We start from the raw sequence: 17,483 nt of genomic DNA on the forward strand, positions 1-17,483 counted from the left end.
AATAATTATTTGAGACATCGCAAGTTAGAAAAGTAGATGTACAATAGAAAGTGCGAAGACTGCATGAAGAACTTTATGTTACAGCTAGTTCGTAAAAAGGAATTAACACTTGACTTATTGAGCTTTATACAAATTAGACTTAAGTTACAAATGCAACCTTTTCTAAAAATAATGCTAAACACAAGAATATCCGTGCTGCAGTCAGTGTTCATTCGATAATTTAATAAGACATACCTCTTCCAGCTCATCCTTCTGTAGAAGAACATTTGATGTGAAAAGTCTTGACTTATTGGAGGCTTTGCTGCTGGCTGGATCCATCCTGTAAGGAATCAAGACATGAAACGGCTGACTCGAACGTGCACTTTTCTCAACTGTCCACCATCTCGAACCTGTAAGCTCAGTTGCTGAAGGGAAACTGGGCACTAGGATTGGATGGTTGTGAGGCGCAAATTTGTCCTGGCGGGAAATACAGTAGGCTAGTGAGTAGGTCTGCAAAAGCCTCAATCATCCATGTTTGACAGATTTTCTAGGTGAAACAGGATTTGTAAACAGCAACATGTCACTTTTTAATAACAAAAATTCTCTGTCTCGAAATGCACCTCCAATTAATAACCTCGCTGATCAGCTTGGCAAATTCAGAAAGGAAAAGTCCAAAGCGATGCACAGCAATGCTTGTTACTTGCCATCGCCATCTGACCCTGAGCAAAAACGTCAAAGACAAAGGTAGGAATAATTGCCCAGCATTCATTTGAAGAAAACTTGGGCATACATTTTTCGTTCGATCGATAATTCCCTTGTGTAAAGATACCGTGAGACACCGGAATTTTCATGAACTTCGGGACCGATTACATGAGCCGGGCTGGCTCGTTTAGCAGAGGTCCCGGCACGTCTGAGAAAAACACCAAAAATCAAGTTTGCGATTACATGAGTCCGAATAGCTGGGATCCCGGCATCACGATTTTTCCTGTCTGCTAAGGCCTCAATCATCCATGTTTGGTATATTTTCTAGGTGAAAGGGGATTTGTAAACAGCAACATGTCACCTTATAATAACAACACTTCTCTGTCTCGAAATGTACCTCCGATTAATAACCTCGCTCATCAGGCTTGGCAAATTCAGGCCCACGGAAAAGTCGTTTTTATGTTTAAATAAAGGATGTTTATACGATAGCAAAACCTTAAGGCTTCTTTAAATTGCAGAATGGTGAATTTTAATAACAATTTAGCAAGACAAACGTCTCTCCACTTCTTGTTGTTTTTTTCACATGACATGTTCCACATTTAGCCCAAGCCGGATGGCTCACCTCAATTGTAATACCAGGCCAAAACTCATCTGACAAAACCCGACCATCCCAGCTGACCAGGCTGGCCTGGCTCATGCACTACAGCATAAACCTCTCTAGAAGGCAGGTCTCAGGAAGTTAGAATAGGATTCGCAACGTCACCATCTCTGAATTTAATTGGAGGCATACCACAGGGTACCTGTCTAGGGCGATATTGTTCGCAGTTATGTGTAATGACCTCCTCCAATACTGGCTCCAGTGCGCAAAATATGTGGACGATCTCACTGCTATCGAAATTATTCCCAGGGAACGCCATCCGTTTTACCATCTGTCTAGCAGGTTCAATCATTTCCTTCAAACATGTGTTTCAATCCAGTTAAATTCAAGGTTTTGGAAGTTAACTTCTTACACTATAATAGTTCTCAGTGTCCTCCTATTGCCACGGACAGCTCGGTTTTGGAAGAAGGTACATGTAAGTCATTCAAATTTCTTGGTGTCCTAATGTATTTCTCATGATTTGGATTACAAGCGATATTTAGTCCAAGGCAAGAAGAAGACAACCTTTGATGTGAACACAGTCTTGAACAGTTGAAGTACATTTGCAGCCTGTATTATGGGGACCCTCTATTGGGTTGAGAATTGCAATGAATTCAAGAATGCAATAGTGATCCCCTTGAAAAGGACAAATGTATAATAATTATAGGCTTTAAGACAGATGCACTTCAGTTCACTATTAGATCTTCACTTTTACTTTGAGTTTATCTGGCAGCTTTCTGGTTCATAATGTACGATGTAGAATCTACATACATGTAGTAGGACCTATCTCTGGCTACTTGTACAGGTATCACAATGTTAGGTTTGTCTGTTGGTAATTTATCCTGAGTGTACAGAGGTTTGATTAGAAGCCGGTAACTGGCAAATTCTGCTGGCTACTCTCTAAGATATGGCTGTCTACTTTTTCGATAAATTACATGATTCTCACTGTTTCACTTCGATCCATTTTGATTGATTTTAATTCAGTAAAACATGTAAAATATCAAGAAACCTTTTGTTGTACTGTATGTTCTGCTCCTCTTTAGACATTGGATATTTTTATGAATTACTGTAAGAGCTTATAATTCCTGGTTATTTGCATGCGCCTTAGCCACTCGCACACCAAGGCGATTTCTACTTCACCATGTTCGATGAATAGAAGAGAAAGACTGGTGCCAAATGTTTTCCTCCGTCCTTCCAATTTTCCAAGCGTTTGTTGTGTTGTTTATTAAAAATGGAAGACAGCAGCTGGAGGCGATATTTTGTCATACTTCAAGAAGAGATCAAGAGGGCAAAAAATTGTCCTTATACATGTACTTGGCAGCTGTACGTGTTAATAAATATTTGTGACTGATGTTGTTGCCCATATTGCTGGACATGCCATTTCCAAGCTCCTGAATTTCAAAATTTTCTGGGCGAGCATGCTCCCAGACCCCCCTAGGGAAAAGGGGTCTTTCTGCCCCTTTCTTGTCACAGCCGCCTACTTCACAAGACAAGCCATTTACTAAGTGTATCAGTATTGGCATCTGTGGTACATGTACATGTACTTCACTTCCATGTAGTTATTACTGGTCAATTTAAGTGTTGTTATGTACATTGCTGAACGAAAGACTGAAGTGATCCTCGCACTTATCTGGACAATTAATTTTAATCAAACTTATTGTCTCTTAGACACCTGACATCCATTGAGGCCACCTGAATTTTTCAAGCATCTATAAGAGACCATTGCTTAATTAAATTGTCCAGACAATATTAAGTTTTAGGATCACTTCGCTCTTTCATTTGAACTCAACTGTTGGTCTTACAGTATGTTTTTTCTTCCACTATGTTTGGTGTGCTGAGATTTAGTACATGTATGTATGTCATTGTCTGGAGCAGGGGTTTTTTTAGAAGCTGGGACCCGGGTACTAGCACCCATCTGTGCTTAGTGGCAGGTCTAAAACACAGTTCACTCGTTTCAGGTCATTGCTTTACCTTTTGGAAAGTAACCCTAACCCTCAATTTGCCTAACCCTAGGCCTAAGGTTGGTTTTAGGCCTAGGGTTAGCCAAATTGAGGGTTTTGGTGTACTTTCAGAAAGGTAAAACAGTGACCTGAAAGGAGTGACCTGTGGAATGTGACCTGTGTTTTAGACCCGCCATGTGCTTAGAACAGTACCTGCCTTTGCTAAAAGGAGGTTGCGAGATCAAAATCATACTATATATAGGGGTGCCTGCTTACTGTATCACAAAGTCTCTTCTACTTCAAAACTTAATGAAACCCTCGCTGGAGTTACATGTATCTTCTTATAAAAGAGCAGATGTCAGAAATTGTTTAATTATGGGCATATTTACTATGGATATTTTGCTTTCTTTTTTTCAGGAAACTGTTCAATTTCTTTTCCAAAAAGAACACAAAGAAACAGGTGAAGCTAAGTTTCCAGCATAATGATGGTTAATTTATTGTAGTTCTATTTTAGAATAAAGATGCATGCTTGTGTTTAAAAGATCGATCATGTGTTCTACATGTATATGTAGTGTCCACCAATACTGCTAACACCCACAGATAAGCCCCACCCCGAATTTAGCAGCTCAAATTTTGGAAAGAAGATTTTTGAAAGAAATAAAAAAATCCAAAGTAGAGTCTTTAGAAGTCTTCTTCATCCACTGTTCATGCAAGGTAAACTCACTATTAACATTGCAACAGAAAATACTTCAAAGTCTTACCCACAATTTTAGCACTTCTAATTAATATAATGAACATCCTTTCTGCCAACGTTGACATATGAGTGATCTTTTTCTTGTATTTGTTGACAGGAATTTCTTCATTCAACACAGTTTTTCCATTGATTTTTGCATTACAACAAGGAATGTTTTGTAGCTTAGTAATCAGCCATTGGATCATGTGAAGATGGAAAACTAGACACCAAAAGCAACCTTAAATGTTCGCGCAGATAAGCCACTTCCCCAATTTCTTGGGATGATTTCTGGAAAAAAGGGGCGGCCTATCTGCAGGTGTTTACGGTATATTGGTCGATATAACAATTGACAGTCTGTTGACAGACACATCTCTATATCGACTGACAAGTGGCCGATCTGTGGCTTGTCGAGTGTCATTGAAGTGTCAGTAGTCTCTCGGACAGGTGTCAGTGATCTCTCGGTCAAGTGTCGCTAATCTATTGGTCAAGTGTTGGTAAATTGATACACCTGGAATTTCGTCGCTGGCAATTTTATACGCTGATTGTAGCAAATTTCCACTCCACTTTTGTTCCCACGCGTCTTGTCTTTCATTTGTCCACTATCAGTCGCTGTTGTATGGGGCTAAATGTAATTTAGGCGAGGTTAAACTCAAGACAATGCTGGCCAGCGGTCATTCTTTAATTTAGGCGGGCGGCCCCTAGGGTTTTGCAGGGCCTCAGTAAATTTACAGCTCCCCTGTTGACGTCAACCATTTTGCTCGTGTTGTGCCGCGTGTACAGTTGCTGAGAAAAGCTTTGCTTGAAATTCGCGTCCTTTTTCGTCGATTCTGTGCCTGTTGCTGTGTAGTTTCTTCCAGTGTTTTTGTCTTATCCTTGTTCAGCATGTTGTCTCGCTCCGCGAACAACAGTATGCAGTCTGTATTTCAGGAATCGCCTTCTTCGGCCGAATCTTTTGCTCCAGTCTATCGCTCCAACCTCTTCGAGCTCATCGACTCCGGGACCGGCTGTGGCTTCTTCGGGAGCTGCCATTTCTCCGGAATGGTCGCTCTCATCACACAGACCGTGTTCCATCAGGACCCGTTGTTTCGTCTCCTAGTGCCTCGCTCAGTTCATGTGCTTCACTCGTGGTGCCATTGGGGCGTTCATTCGTTTAGTGCTGTAAGAAGTGCACCTTCCTCTGCGAGTTTACTTGGAACTTCATCTTCAGGTAGGCCTTCCTCTTCTTTTGTTGTGCCGTCGTTTATATCTACTTTTTCCGCACCCGTAATGTCCGTCTCCTCATCTGCTATGAGCCCGGCAAGTTCCTTATTTGGGGCTTCTGGCGATGTCACCGTGGCGGCCACAGTTCAACCTTCACGGTTGGTTGATCAACCTTTCATCGGTGGGCCAGATTTTTCTCTGGTTCCCGGTAAGTTGGTCTCGCAGATTTTGAACGGGAAATACATCGATCTGAGCAAACTTCTCCCGGCCAATTTGCAGCTCAAGGAACCTGAAACCCAGAAGCTGGATGACCATTTAGTCTTAACTTCACATCCAAAGAAACCTCGCCGTTGCATCGATGACATAGCAACTTGGTCGGAAGCATTTGCCATGTACTGCTTGATTCTCGTTTCTTATTTCCCGCATCGGTGGAAGGATTTGATGCAGCATCAAGGTACGCATCCTTCGCACCCATCGGCACTTTACTGGTCGAGTCTGGCTTGGCTACCATCAGGCCTTTCGGGAGAATGCGGCGGCTACACAGCTAACCGACTGGTCATGTATGAACGTGCAGCTGTTCAATTTCTATGCTTCATTTGAAGTAGCAAACATGTCTGAATTACATCACTTGTTAAATTGATGGCCAAGACTTAAAATGGCAGTTTGGGTCTGTGAAGGTCTCTTCTTTTCTTCACAGGTAGCCAGCCGACTTTAAGTTTGTCAAGTTTGTTAACATTAACATAGCTCCAAGTGACAAAACTGGCGGCAGCCGTCTGCATGCACTAAAGTCTTTTCAAAAGAAAATAAATGTAGAACAACATTGTATTGGTTTCAAGTTATGGTATAAAAAAAATCAGAAAAAAACATGAAAAGCCCAAGCCTTTTTTGCCAGAATTGTCTGAAGTCAATAATTATTTCCTTTATACATGTAGAAAGGCAAAGAGGAACGTATCATAATTATTTATTTTAAATTTAATTAGTCACTATCGAGTTATCAATTATTTAATTTTTCTTTTATATTGTCAAACACTTTTATCATGAGCCTGTGGCTCGGGGGATTGGGAGACCACCCCCTGTGTATCTGACATTAAATAAATTATCTTATCTTATCTTATCTTATAATAAAACTGATACCTAATTAAGGACGGTACCTAGCTAATTCAAAGGTTTTTTTTCCCTCGGTTTATTATTATGCAGGAAATGTAGATCTTAACAAGTGTTATTGAAATCCAAAGAGAAAATTGGGGGTAACCATCTATTTTTCAGAGATTAACATTTGTAAAAAGCTTTAAAATGCAAAGGAAAATGTTGCGTTCTTTCTCAAATTGAAGCTTAAGTACTGTATCTCTCAAAAATGCATGGTTACCCCCAATTTTCTTTTTGGATACCAAGAGTATTTACTAAGATCTACTTTCTCTGGATAGTTTTAAACCAGGCAAAAACTTCCCTGTATTGGTAAAAAATTAGGAAACCCAAGTAATAATCTTGAGATGCGCGGAACGTATGCGCAATAAGAATAGTAGGTACTGTCCTTGTCAAAGCCTTTTGACAGGGAAATGATATCACACCAGTAGAGTTTTAGTTAATGCTCATTGGATTTGCACTTGAATTGTTGTATTGCTTGTTGTGTTATAGTGTGTCTTGATAAGCATAACTTTTTATGCCTCAAGCAAATGTTTGGGAATTCCCCTAACCCTTGATAAATAATGTTATTAAAAGGAGTACAGATGTACAGTATTTTTTTCTCACTTTGTTTCAATTTTATAGGGGTGTACCTTACAGAGAAAAGAAGAAGATCTATGTGAAGAAAGGTACATGTAACAGGGAAAAAGACTTTACGTTCACTTGTGCATTAAGTAAAAATAAGATACAGCTAAAAAACCAGGAAAAAATTGAACCACAACATAACATACACATACCCATAATCATGCCAAGTGCTGCAAAAGACCAGCCAAAACATGAGATGGGGTTCCTATATACAGCTGGAATGCATTGCTTGTCCATCTGCTGGCAGTTTTGATCAAATTCAAATGATCTGGTTCTTGAAGAGGAATGATTTCCATACAGGTCCCTACTTCATTACGCATGCAGAATATATTAATTATGCATTTGTACTATTGTTTTGTAGAACAATATGTAGAAATAGACATTGCAACGCACTGTGACAAGAAAGTTGCAGTAGTTGTATTTACCTCTTTGTTGAATTCTTGTTAATATTTTACTGTCAGTGGTGTTATGTGCAACACTGAAACCAAATGGCAAATTCTGTGGTAACTTTTTTGGGTTGGATATCGGAGAAGGAAATATTATCGAACACCTTGAGTGGATGTGTGTTTACAATTTTCTGGTTGTTTATAATTTTATTTATTTGTACTCAACTCTGCACAGTCTTCAGTTAAAAAAACAATTTGAAATTTGACTAATTCTTGTTAGTCAAGAATTATTTGAAAGAAATCTTGTTGTCCTTTTTTTACTTCATTGCTGAAAGAAATGGTTCTTCAGAGAAGGGTTTAATCAACAGTGTCCCAGATAAGAGTCAGGTCTCAGGTCAATAACCTGACACAGAAGGTTCCCGACCCGACAGATGAAATAATTTATAAATGTTCACTTAAATGTTCCAAAATTTAAAGATATGTAGGTCCGCTATGCGTAATTGTGTGGGATTTTAGTCAAATAAACGTTGATGATGAGCATTTCAGTAAAATGTAATACATTTTGTCATGTTATAGTGATAAATGTGGAGTAAAGATTCAAATATCTGACATTTTGTTTGGTTTTCATTACTACATGTATATTAAAAAACATATTTTGGCCTGACAACAATGCAACAAACTTTTTGGGCACCTGTAAAACGTTACTTGACAAGATTTCTAAAGGCCTCCAAATAAATAATGCTCCCACTTTTAGCATGTTCAGTCCTGATGGAAAGAACTATGTTAAAATCAAATAAAATTGTCAGGGTATTTCAAAAGGGATATCCAGTTAATTGGATTTTAAGTGCTTTTAACAGGAGATGAACATGTGATCTTCCATTTGCTTGTTTGATTATCACTGAACTATGACAGAATTGTGATCAGAGTTACCAACATTCAACTAGGTACATGTACATCTGAAAAATGTCCCAGGTGCTGTATTACTAATACTGATATGTTAAATGACAATAATTATACATTGTATTTACTTCAATTCAAAGGGTACAAAGCTCGGAAGGTAATGCTGAAGGAATAGGGCAGCGTCAGATTGCTCGAGTAACACCATTTGTATCCACCACAAGGTATTTAAAACATTATTTTTTTAATTAAACAGTTGGTACAAAATGAGAAAGGAAAGAGGTTTTTAATCAACAATTAATATTGTTCTTAATTTCTCTGAACAGTTGGGTTGAAGAATATGTACTTTCAAAACACAATGAAGACTCATCAGGTGACATGGTATTTCCTTCTTACATGTATACAGTTACAGCACTAAATACATAATATTGATACATTTAAGAGATAAATATTTAACCGATAAATATGGAGAAGTGGAATATGCGGTAAATTTAAATGAGGTAAATTTAAATGTAGTAGATAACAATACTAATACACTCACCTCGCTCGAATGTAAAGAATACGTAAAATATCTTGGAGTATTGATTGATAGCCATTTGTCCCGGAAATTTCACATTGATTATGTTACTTTTAAACTTACATGTAGTAAGATTGTTGGAGTCATTGCCCGCTTGTGACATTTTGTTCCGTTTAACATTTTACTTAGCATTTATAAGTCGCTGATGTTTCCGTATTTAACATTTGGTTTAAGTGCCTGGGGTCAGCCTGCTTAATTGCACTTGAATAAACTGTTACTACATGTACTTCAAAAACGCACCATCCGCCTTATGAATTATTTTTCTAAGCCTCGTACTCATGCGGTTCCACTATTTATCTCTTCTAAAATCTTACCCATAAATGTGCTCAATTTTGAGACTATAATGTCCACTTTAATGTACGACATCTCAAACAACTCTGCTCCTCAAAATATTTCTAGACTATTTAGAAAGTCAAATATGATTCTTCCTTATAAAACTACATGTAGGTCTTCTTCTTCTGGTAATTTTACATTCAATATTCACGTCTTAACCAACAACATAATTCATCATAATTTGGCGCCAGAGGTTGGAATTGTTTGCCACCCCAAGTACGCCAACTGCCAAAAAAGCAATTTAAAAAGAAAGTTCGAGAAATTCTATTTGCTATTTTTCATGCCGAGGACACTTTTGTTGAAGCACCCACTCTCCTCTTAAAGATGGCAAAATATGTTAAGTAAATTAAATTAACTAACCTGTGATATCTAATATGTTGTAATTATTTTATTGTAATTGTTCACTTATTTCTTTTTTTTTTCTATTTCTTTTGTTTCATTTTTACTGATAATGACGTCTGATTTAAAAGCGCAACTGCTATCTGCGGGTTGTGCAGGATTGCAATTGTATCTTCTTCAAACTAATAATAATAATATGAAAAATGAAAAAAATGAAAAGTGAGGTATTAAGCCATAATGTTCTCATTCCTAGGGCTATGGAGCTAAACATTTTTTTATTTTATTTTTTATTTTTATTTTTTTTATTATGATTTTTTTATTTACTACTGCTGTTTACATACAACACTAACTGTTACATACAATACTAGGTATTGCAGGAAAAGATTACTCCTAAATTTTTAACAGTCAAGCACCATTCCAAGCCCAAAGGTTTTTCTGACGAATTTTTCATTGTCCCAATCCGCATGGCTTTGGTTTTAGAGACATTCATTTTCAAACCTGAATACCTTTCAAATATGGTAAGACTGTCTAACAGTTCCTTCGCAGAGGCAATATCTGATAACAATGCAGTCATGTCATCTGCATAAGCAGCTTTGTTTCATTATCACCAATTGTAATCCCTTTTATTTTGGTATTTGATCTGATAAAAATAGCCAGAATTTCAATGGCAACGACAAAAAGATAAGGTGACAATGGATCTCCCTGTCTTACTCCTCTTCCCAACTTGAACGTAGGAGAGCTTACACCGTTATTAATTACGCAACTAGAGACATTTTTTAAAAAAGTTTTTACCCATTTTATAAATTCCGAGCCAAAATTAAAAGCTTCTAAACACTTGTAGAGGAAACACCATTCGATCGAGTCAAATGCTTTTTCGAAGTCAATAAAGATCATCATGCCTGGCAGTTCATAGTGTTCTGTGTGGTCTATGATATTAAGTATCGAACGAGCTGTCTCGCCAATAAACCTATCCTTTATAAAACCCGTTTGGTTATGGTGGATAATATCTGGGGGGCAACATTTTATTCCACGTGTATTAGCAATGACCTTAGAGGCAATTTTTGCATCTACATTAACCAAAGAGATTGGCCTCCACTCACTGTTTTCTAAGTAGGATCTGTCCTTTCCAAGTCACATTGACCTAGATTGCTTTTAGTACTGTACAGTTTTTTATAATAATCTGAAACCGAGTTCAATATCTGTTTATAGTCTGATGTAATCACCCCAGAAAGAGACAATTTCATAATATATTTTCTCATGTGGTTTCGTTTTTCTAAATTTAAAAAATACTTACCGGTATTACTTTTTTCTCCGTGCTCATGCCACCTTGCCCGTGAGCGCACAATGATACCTTCAGTTTTCTTATCATAGAACCTTTTTAAGTCTATCTTACATTCCTCCAGTACCTTTCTGGTTTCTACACATGGATTTTTTTGTGCATCTTGACATTTCTTTTGCATCCTTTCCTCCTCCTCCCTATTAGCTTTCGCACGTCTCTTAGAATAATCAATAGAATATAAACGTATAATTTTATTATATTTAATCCAGTCCCAGATTACCCTCTTATCTAAAATTTCTTTTGCCTCTCCTCTCCATATTAATATTTTTTCCTTCACCTCATCAATATATGCAACATCATTTAACATAGAAGTGTTCATCTTCCAAAAACCGGGCCCTTTTGCCCCCTCTTCTATTTTGTGCAATTGTAGAGTTATAGCAGAATGGTCTATTTTTATGGCCGATACAATATCTATGTTCCCTACCATATCATACAAAGAATCCGATATAAGCCAATAATCCAATTGACAAAAAATGAAAGGGGACTTTTGTGACCATGTAAAGCTCTTCTGATTTGGATGTTTAATCCGCCAGACGTCATGTACATGTACATTAAATATATTTTGGATATTCTCTATTTGGTCAACAATCTTTTTTCTTGTCATCAAGAGCCCTCCCATTTTATCTAAGCTTGGATTTAAAGGACAGTTAAAGTCACCCCCAAATATTATTCTATCTTCGTATATTTGATCTTCCTTTTTAAGAACATTAGCAATATGTTCATAAAACTTTGCGGATTGATTATCGTTGTTAGGTGCATAAACATTGAACAAAAGATAATTTTCATCCTTGATTTCAGCTTTTATGCCGATATATCTTCCCATGGGATCAACAATCTTTTGCTTTATTCTGCAATCAAAGCCGTTGCGCAACAGAATAGCAACACCTCTTGCACTGCCACTCCCATGGGCAAATTCTATTGGAGCACTCCATTCAGCTTTCCATTGTTTTTCTTTATCTATTGTCGAGTGCGTTTCTTGAAGAAATATAATTCTCACTTTTTGCTTTCTGCACCATGTAAACACTGCTTGCCTTTTTTAAAAATTACTTAGGCCTCTTACATTTAAAGATAATAGTTTAATTAAAATCATCTAATACCATCTTTGAAAGTTTCTTTCTTCCTGCCCATAATCAGAGAAAAGACGCTCAAGCAATTCGATTTAAATATAAGAATGTCAGAAATTATCCTTCTGTTTAACTCTTTACCACACAAACACAGACACACACACAGTTTACCAAATTTTGTAAAAGAAACGAAGTCCAGAATTAATGTTATAGCGTTAGCACTGAAGGAGATTCTAATCATTACTCCCTCAGTCGTGCCCTGCTCCATAAAAAGAGAAAAAAAAAAAATGCTATACCTGACGTTAAAACACTCTAAATCTCATTATATACAGTAACTCAGATTAAAGGGAAAATTAGCTGCCTCGGAGACTTTTTTGGAGCGTAAGTGTTTGGCGGCCATGTCAGGAGAATAAATATACAGGCGGAGCTCGCTTGGCACGTCCTACTCGGTCAACATGCCATGTTTTTTTTTTGGAGGTAAACATGACTAAGATGAAATATCGGAGGTTTTGGACAAACAATTGAGAGTAAAAATTAGTGATAATAATTATTTTGAATGACGTTTCGATGATTCGTTCATCATTTTCAAATTCGTAAAAACTAAAAGTCAGATTCTTGTTAGTTCTTTAGATACTAAGAATGTGTGTGAAAATCTTGTTGCGTGTAATTAAAAGCACTGCAATGTGGAACGTAGAGGGTAACAATTAGATACTAAATAGTTTTGCTTTGATTGAGTCAGATTGAGTGTTCAGCTGAGGTTTCTTTTCTTGGATAAAAAGCATTTCGTAAACTGAGCATTCAAATTTCCCACAGCATTTCTTAAGAATGGTAAATCGTTCCTGAAGATCTTTGTTCTTCTTGAAAGGGATCTTCTTAAAACTGAAGTACCCAGAGAATCGTATTAATTCCACAATAACTAGATTCACTGAGTCGCGAAATCAACTGCAAGTTGGCGATGTTCAAGCAAATGCATCCGTTCAAATTATTCTGCCGTTCAAGGATCAAAGATCAGCCGACGTTGTACGAAGACAGCTGTCCGATCTTGGAAAGAAAATAAACAGTGATCTGCGCCCAGTGTTTACGAGCAAGAAAATTGCCGATGACATCAAAGTAGCAGAGGCCAAACCACCGTTAATAAATCAACAATGCGTTGTCTATAAATTCATATGTGATCTGTGTGATGCGGATACTTGCCAACACCTTTTCCAACGCATTGAGGAACACAAGCACTCTGCTATTGGAAAACACCTGCGAGACGCCCACAATCAGAAGAACAAAGATCTTCAGGAACGATTTACCATTCTTAAGAAATGCCGCGGGAAATTTGAATGCTTAGTTTACGAAATGCTTTTTATCCAAGAAAAGAAACCTCAGCTGAACACTCAATCTGATTCAATCAAAGCAAAACTATTTAGTACATGTACCTAATTGTTACCCTCTATGTTCCACATTGCAGTGTTTTTAATTACACGCAACGAGATTTTCACACACATTCTTAGTATTAAAGAACTCACAAGAATCTGACTTTTAGTTTTTAGTTGTTACGAATTTGAAAATGATGAATGAATCATCGAAACGTCATTCAAAATTATTATCACTAATTTTTACTCTCAAGATGAGAATTGGTGTGTGTGATACCTGCAGACAGTTATTTATTTTGTTATATTGTGCTTGCATTTGGAGGATGCTGATTTATGCCTTTGCATTGGACATTTGCACTCTATAAACTTTGGGAATGTTCATATAAATATTTTTTAAAAATGTCCTTCTAATTGTTACTTCCACTATAATACTAAAATGGCATACCTCTTTTTTGTTTAAGGTGCTCCTTTGTCAAAAAAGCCTAAAATTGCATTGACTTTTTCCAATGGATTTGAGGAAAGTGATGCAGTTAACATCATGGTATGACCAGATACTGTGTAACAGGCTATGTGGTAAAGTTGTTAATAGCTACATGTATGTATTGTTGGTGCCATACACAATAAAAATTTTCCACTTCTTTTCATTTTGACAACTTCATTTGGAATCATGGTACAGAGACGTGTCCTAAAGGAGCTGGGGGCAGTGTCAACAGCTTCATGTACATGTATGCAAAGCTCTGTGTTCAATGTATAGTGCACAATTGTCACACACACAAATACAGAATGTTAAGTCAAGAAACTATTTGGAATACACATACAATAAGAGCTAGCATCTAAATGAAATACTATTTAAATCAACAAGTGAGGATTGTACAAATCAAATTTCATGATATTTGCAGTTTCATGAGAATTTAGAAGCCTGAGGGCTAGTGCTTTGAGGAATAATAATTAATTTTCAGTGTACTTTTAAGAAGAAGGTCTTGGTGTAGCAGCTGTAGCCATGACATACACATCTGATGCAATCTGACCTTTTGCAGATACATGTAAATGGCCCGACTTGTTATCACTCTTATGAATTTCAAATGGATGGTTTTCTAGACACAGTTCCACTGATCACCTGTTAATCTTTAAACTCTTTAAAAACAGGGAAGTGATAGTAGGGAGGGAAGAGATCAGAGTGATGAATTAATTAATGGTTGGTGACACTAACAAGGCAGAAAATCTCTTGAAATTTGATTTTCAGAATGATTCTAAGGACGGCTCTTCCAAGGAGGTAATAATGTCTCTTCACAAAATATGACTGTTATGCGGTTAGGGTACATGCATTAATTCCTTGTAACACATGTACGGTCTTATCATAATGATCTTATATTATTAATTTTATGAAGACATTACTGTAGGGCGACCCTAAAAGCTGGAACTGTGGAACAGCGGAGAATCAGGCGTAAATCATAAAGTCCACAATGATGAAGAAAGTACAAAAAAAATGTAAAGTCCAATATAACATTGTTCACTCAATCGTCCTTTAGCCTATTTATTGATCTCTCATTTTTGGGTGAAAAAACACAAGCAAGCAGAGATGAATTTACCAGCTGTGACTTTGTGTTCACACAATTTAAATTACAACTGATCATACTAACTGCGAAGATCATAGCTTCACTTGATTTCATATCCGCAGTTCATATATGATTCATTTCATATACCATTTCATCATTGATTCATTCCTTACGGGACCATTAGAACCCACAAATGACCAGCTCCCAACGTCAGTGGCTTCATAGCTCAGTTGGTTAGAGCGTCGCACCGGAATCGCGAGGTCACGGTTTCAAACACCGTTGAAGTCCTGAATTTTTCAGGCTTCTCTACGCAATTGCAAAAATTGCGCTCATAACTGCGAAGATCATAGCTTCACGTGATTTCATATCCGCAGTTCATAATTATGTGATTCATTTCATACACCATTTCATTATTGATCATAAAAGAAAACTACAGTACATGTATGAAGGGGTAGTTTCTAAAGAAACTGTGGTGCTGCGTCGGTGGGGAAGTAGTATACAAAAATTTGGTTTATCAACGGAGTTGATAATGTAAATTGACCACCGTACAGAGATTCTAAAAGCTTTTAGAATCTCTGTACGGTGGTCAATTTACATTATCAACTCCGTTGATAAACCAAATTTTTGTACAGTACATGTATATCAAGGTTACAACATCAACTGGAAATAATGTCAAGTGACAGTAGCTAGTGTTAACAAGAACACTAAATATCAACCATGTTAACGCTCGTTTCATCACCTAATCATAAAAACAACGCTTGGGAAAAATATGAGAGAAAAATAATTATGCTGCATTTTCCTTTTAAAAGATTTAAAATTAACGGCAAATGATCTGAACGATCTGTAGCATTTGTGGGAACTGTCAATTTTGACAGGTTTCCTCACCAATCATTGTCTTAATTAAAAGAAACTGCTGAGAAAAACGCCTAAATGACCAATTTTAGAGTATCAAGCCACTTTAAAAACAGGGAATGACTTACATTAGGGAAAAAATAATTATGCTACAATTACATAATGTGAAGATCCGGAAACTTTGAAGAGTAGAAATATAGTGATGGAATGTTTTAGCGTTGCAAGTAAGAAAGCCAATTGCATTTGAGAAAACTAAATGGCGTCAGAAGCCCTTGATTAGGAGCTTCCCTCTGCACAATATCCTTGAGTCAACCTTTGCACATATCTTTCTATCTTTATAGAACTAACCCTTCAGCAAAAGACTCACATTTACATCAATTTGCTTACATTGTTTTATTTGCCTTTTTTGTCTTTGTTTGAAAATAACTTTATTCTGATTGGGCATTCTAAACAATAGGAGCAGAGCCGAAGAATGTGTGACATTTGGGCTCAAAATAGAAAGATACATGCAAAGGTTGACTCATCAGGCTTTTATGGGAGAGGAAAGCAGCTCCTACTCCTGGGCTCCGGACGGTATACGGTAACGGTATGTTTACTTTGTGGTTTCATGTCACTTCTCATTGGTTTGCTGCATAATGGGAAATCAAATTAGTCTTCACGGTTTTTTGATTCATTTAGTCAGATTATCCACAGTTTTACGATTTGGGGTGATCTTCCACCGTTCCTTCTTTTTGGGCCCCCCTACATGTATTGGGGCATGGTAAAATCACTGATATAGTTTAGGAAGTGAAGAAAAAGGATTTAGTCAGATTATCCACAGTTTTACGATTTGGGGTGATCTTCCACCGTTCCTTCTTTTTGGGCCCCCTACATGTATTGGGGCATAGTAAAATCACTGATATAGTTTAGGAAGTGAAGAAAAAGGATCAAAATGTAAATATCATGAGGTAATTTACTTCTGTGGCAGGTTTCCTGTGAAATTATTCACTTAAGGACGTTCGTGCCAAATCTTCCTACGGGGAAATTTCCTTCATTTCTCGCCCAGAGTTAGGTCATAAAGTACGTAGTCCAAAAGTGAAAAAAAAAATTGGTGGTCACACACTTTGTTTCGGAGAAATGGCAGTGAAAAAACGGCCCCATTAAATTTATGCAACGGTTTGTCTTCGAGTTGTCCATACTTTCAGCCACTACTCGATCAGCTCCCTTTTCCAGAGCTTTTCCACCCTCCCGTTCACTTCTCTTTAACGTTTCATGATGATTCGGAAAATAATAAATGTGCCATTCTATTGCCAGCCTGGAATTTTTTTTCGCGGCATTTTTGTCGCAATGTTATGTTTACTAATGCAATGGTAAAGGAAAATGAGGTGTCCATGGAAAAATGAAATTGTCACGCTGCTATTATTTGTATAGGGTCAAACCATAGATTGAATTATTTGAGTAGTTTTTGGTATTTAATATTGCCTTTTAGTTTTGAGGCCTAAAACTCAGAACGACCGAGTCTGCTGCAGAAACTCCTGCCCCTTCACTGTATTGCGAAAATAGCTGCACTTTGTTGCATCTTAGTCTCAGATGAATGCACTCCAATACCATGTGAGAAATTCTTAAGATGTTAAGAATTGAAGGAAATAATTATCATGCACCAAAATCGAAACTCTCATCTCATACTTAATTTGGGCAGAAAAAGTGCATAAAATCAGTCTCCGAAGACAAATGGTATTTGGGGTAGTACAATCATCTTTTAGAACTGAAAAATTGGAAGTGATGTCTTAAAGTCTGTTGGGACAGGAATCCCGAGAAGTTATTATTTTGGCATCAAAATAA

The 17,483-nt window shown here is 37.1% G+C and overlaps 2 protein-coding genes across 3 annotated transcripts in view; one reads left to right on the forward strand and one right to left on the reverse strand.

Annotated features, from left to right (window-relative positions):
* LOC137992675 (integrator complex subunit 3-like) overlaps window positions 1-392 on the reverse strand; it is an 85,312-nt gene extending 84,920 nt beyond the window's left edge. The window contains exon 1 of the mRNA XM_068838155.1: window positions 235-392. Within this exon, the coding sequence (XP_068694256.1) occupies window positions 235-318 (84 nt within the window). The 5' untranslated portion in view covers window positions 319-392. The remainder of the gene's footprint in view (window positions 1-234) is intronic.
* A 77-nt stretch (window positions 393-469) lies between these two features.
* The window catches only part of LOC137992673 (recQ-like DNA helicase BLM), a 112,836-nt gene continuing 95,822 nt past the window's right edge, over window positions 470-17,483 (forward strand). The window contains exons 1-7 of one of the 2 annotated variants that reach the window (XM_068838153.1): window positions 470-723; window positions 3,676-3,718; window positions 6,959-7,002; window positions 8,385-8,465; window positions 8,568-8,614; window positions 13,716-13,795; window positions 14,498-14,527. In XM_068838153.1, the coding sequence (XP_068694254.1) occupies window positions 557-723; window positions 3,676-3,718; window positions 6,959-7,002; window positions 8,385-8,465; window positions 8,568-8,614; window positions 13,716-13,795; window positions 14,498-14,527 (492 nt within the window). In that variant the 5' untranslated portion in view covers window positions 470-556. The remainder of the gene's footprint in view (window positions 724-3,675; window positions 3,719-6,958; window positions 7,003-8,384; window positions 8,466-8,567; window positions 8,615-13,715; window positions 13,796-14,497; window positions 14,528-17,483) is intronic. The other variant, XM_068838154.1, reaches the window with a different exon arrangement.

Source organism: Montipora foliosa, chromosome 2 (assembly GCF_036669935.1).
Source record: "Montipora foliosa isolate CH-2021 chromosome 2, ASM3666993v2, whole genome shotgun sequence".
In the NCBI taxonomy this organism is placed as follows: domain Eukaryota; kingdom Metazoa; phylum Cnidaria; class Anthozoa; order Scleractinia; family Acroporidae; genus Montipora; species Montipora foliosa.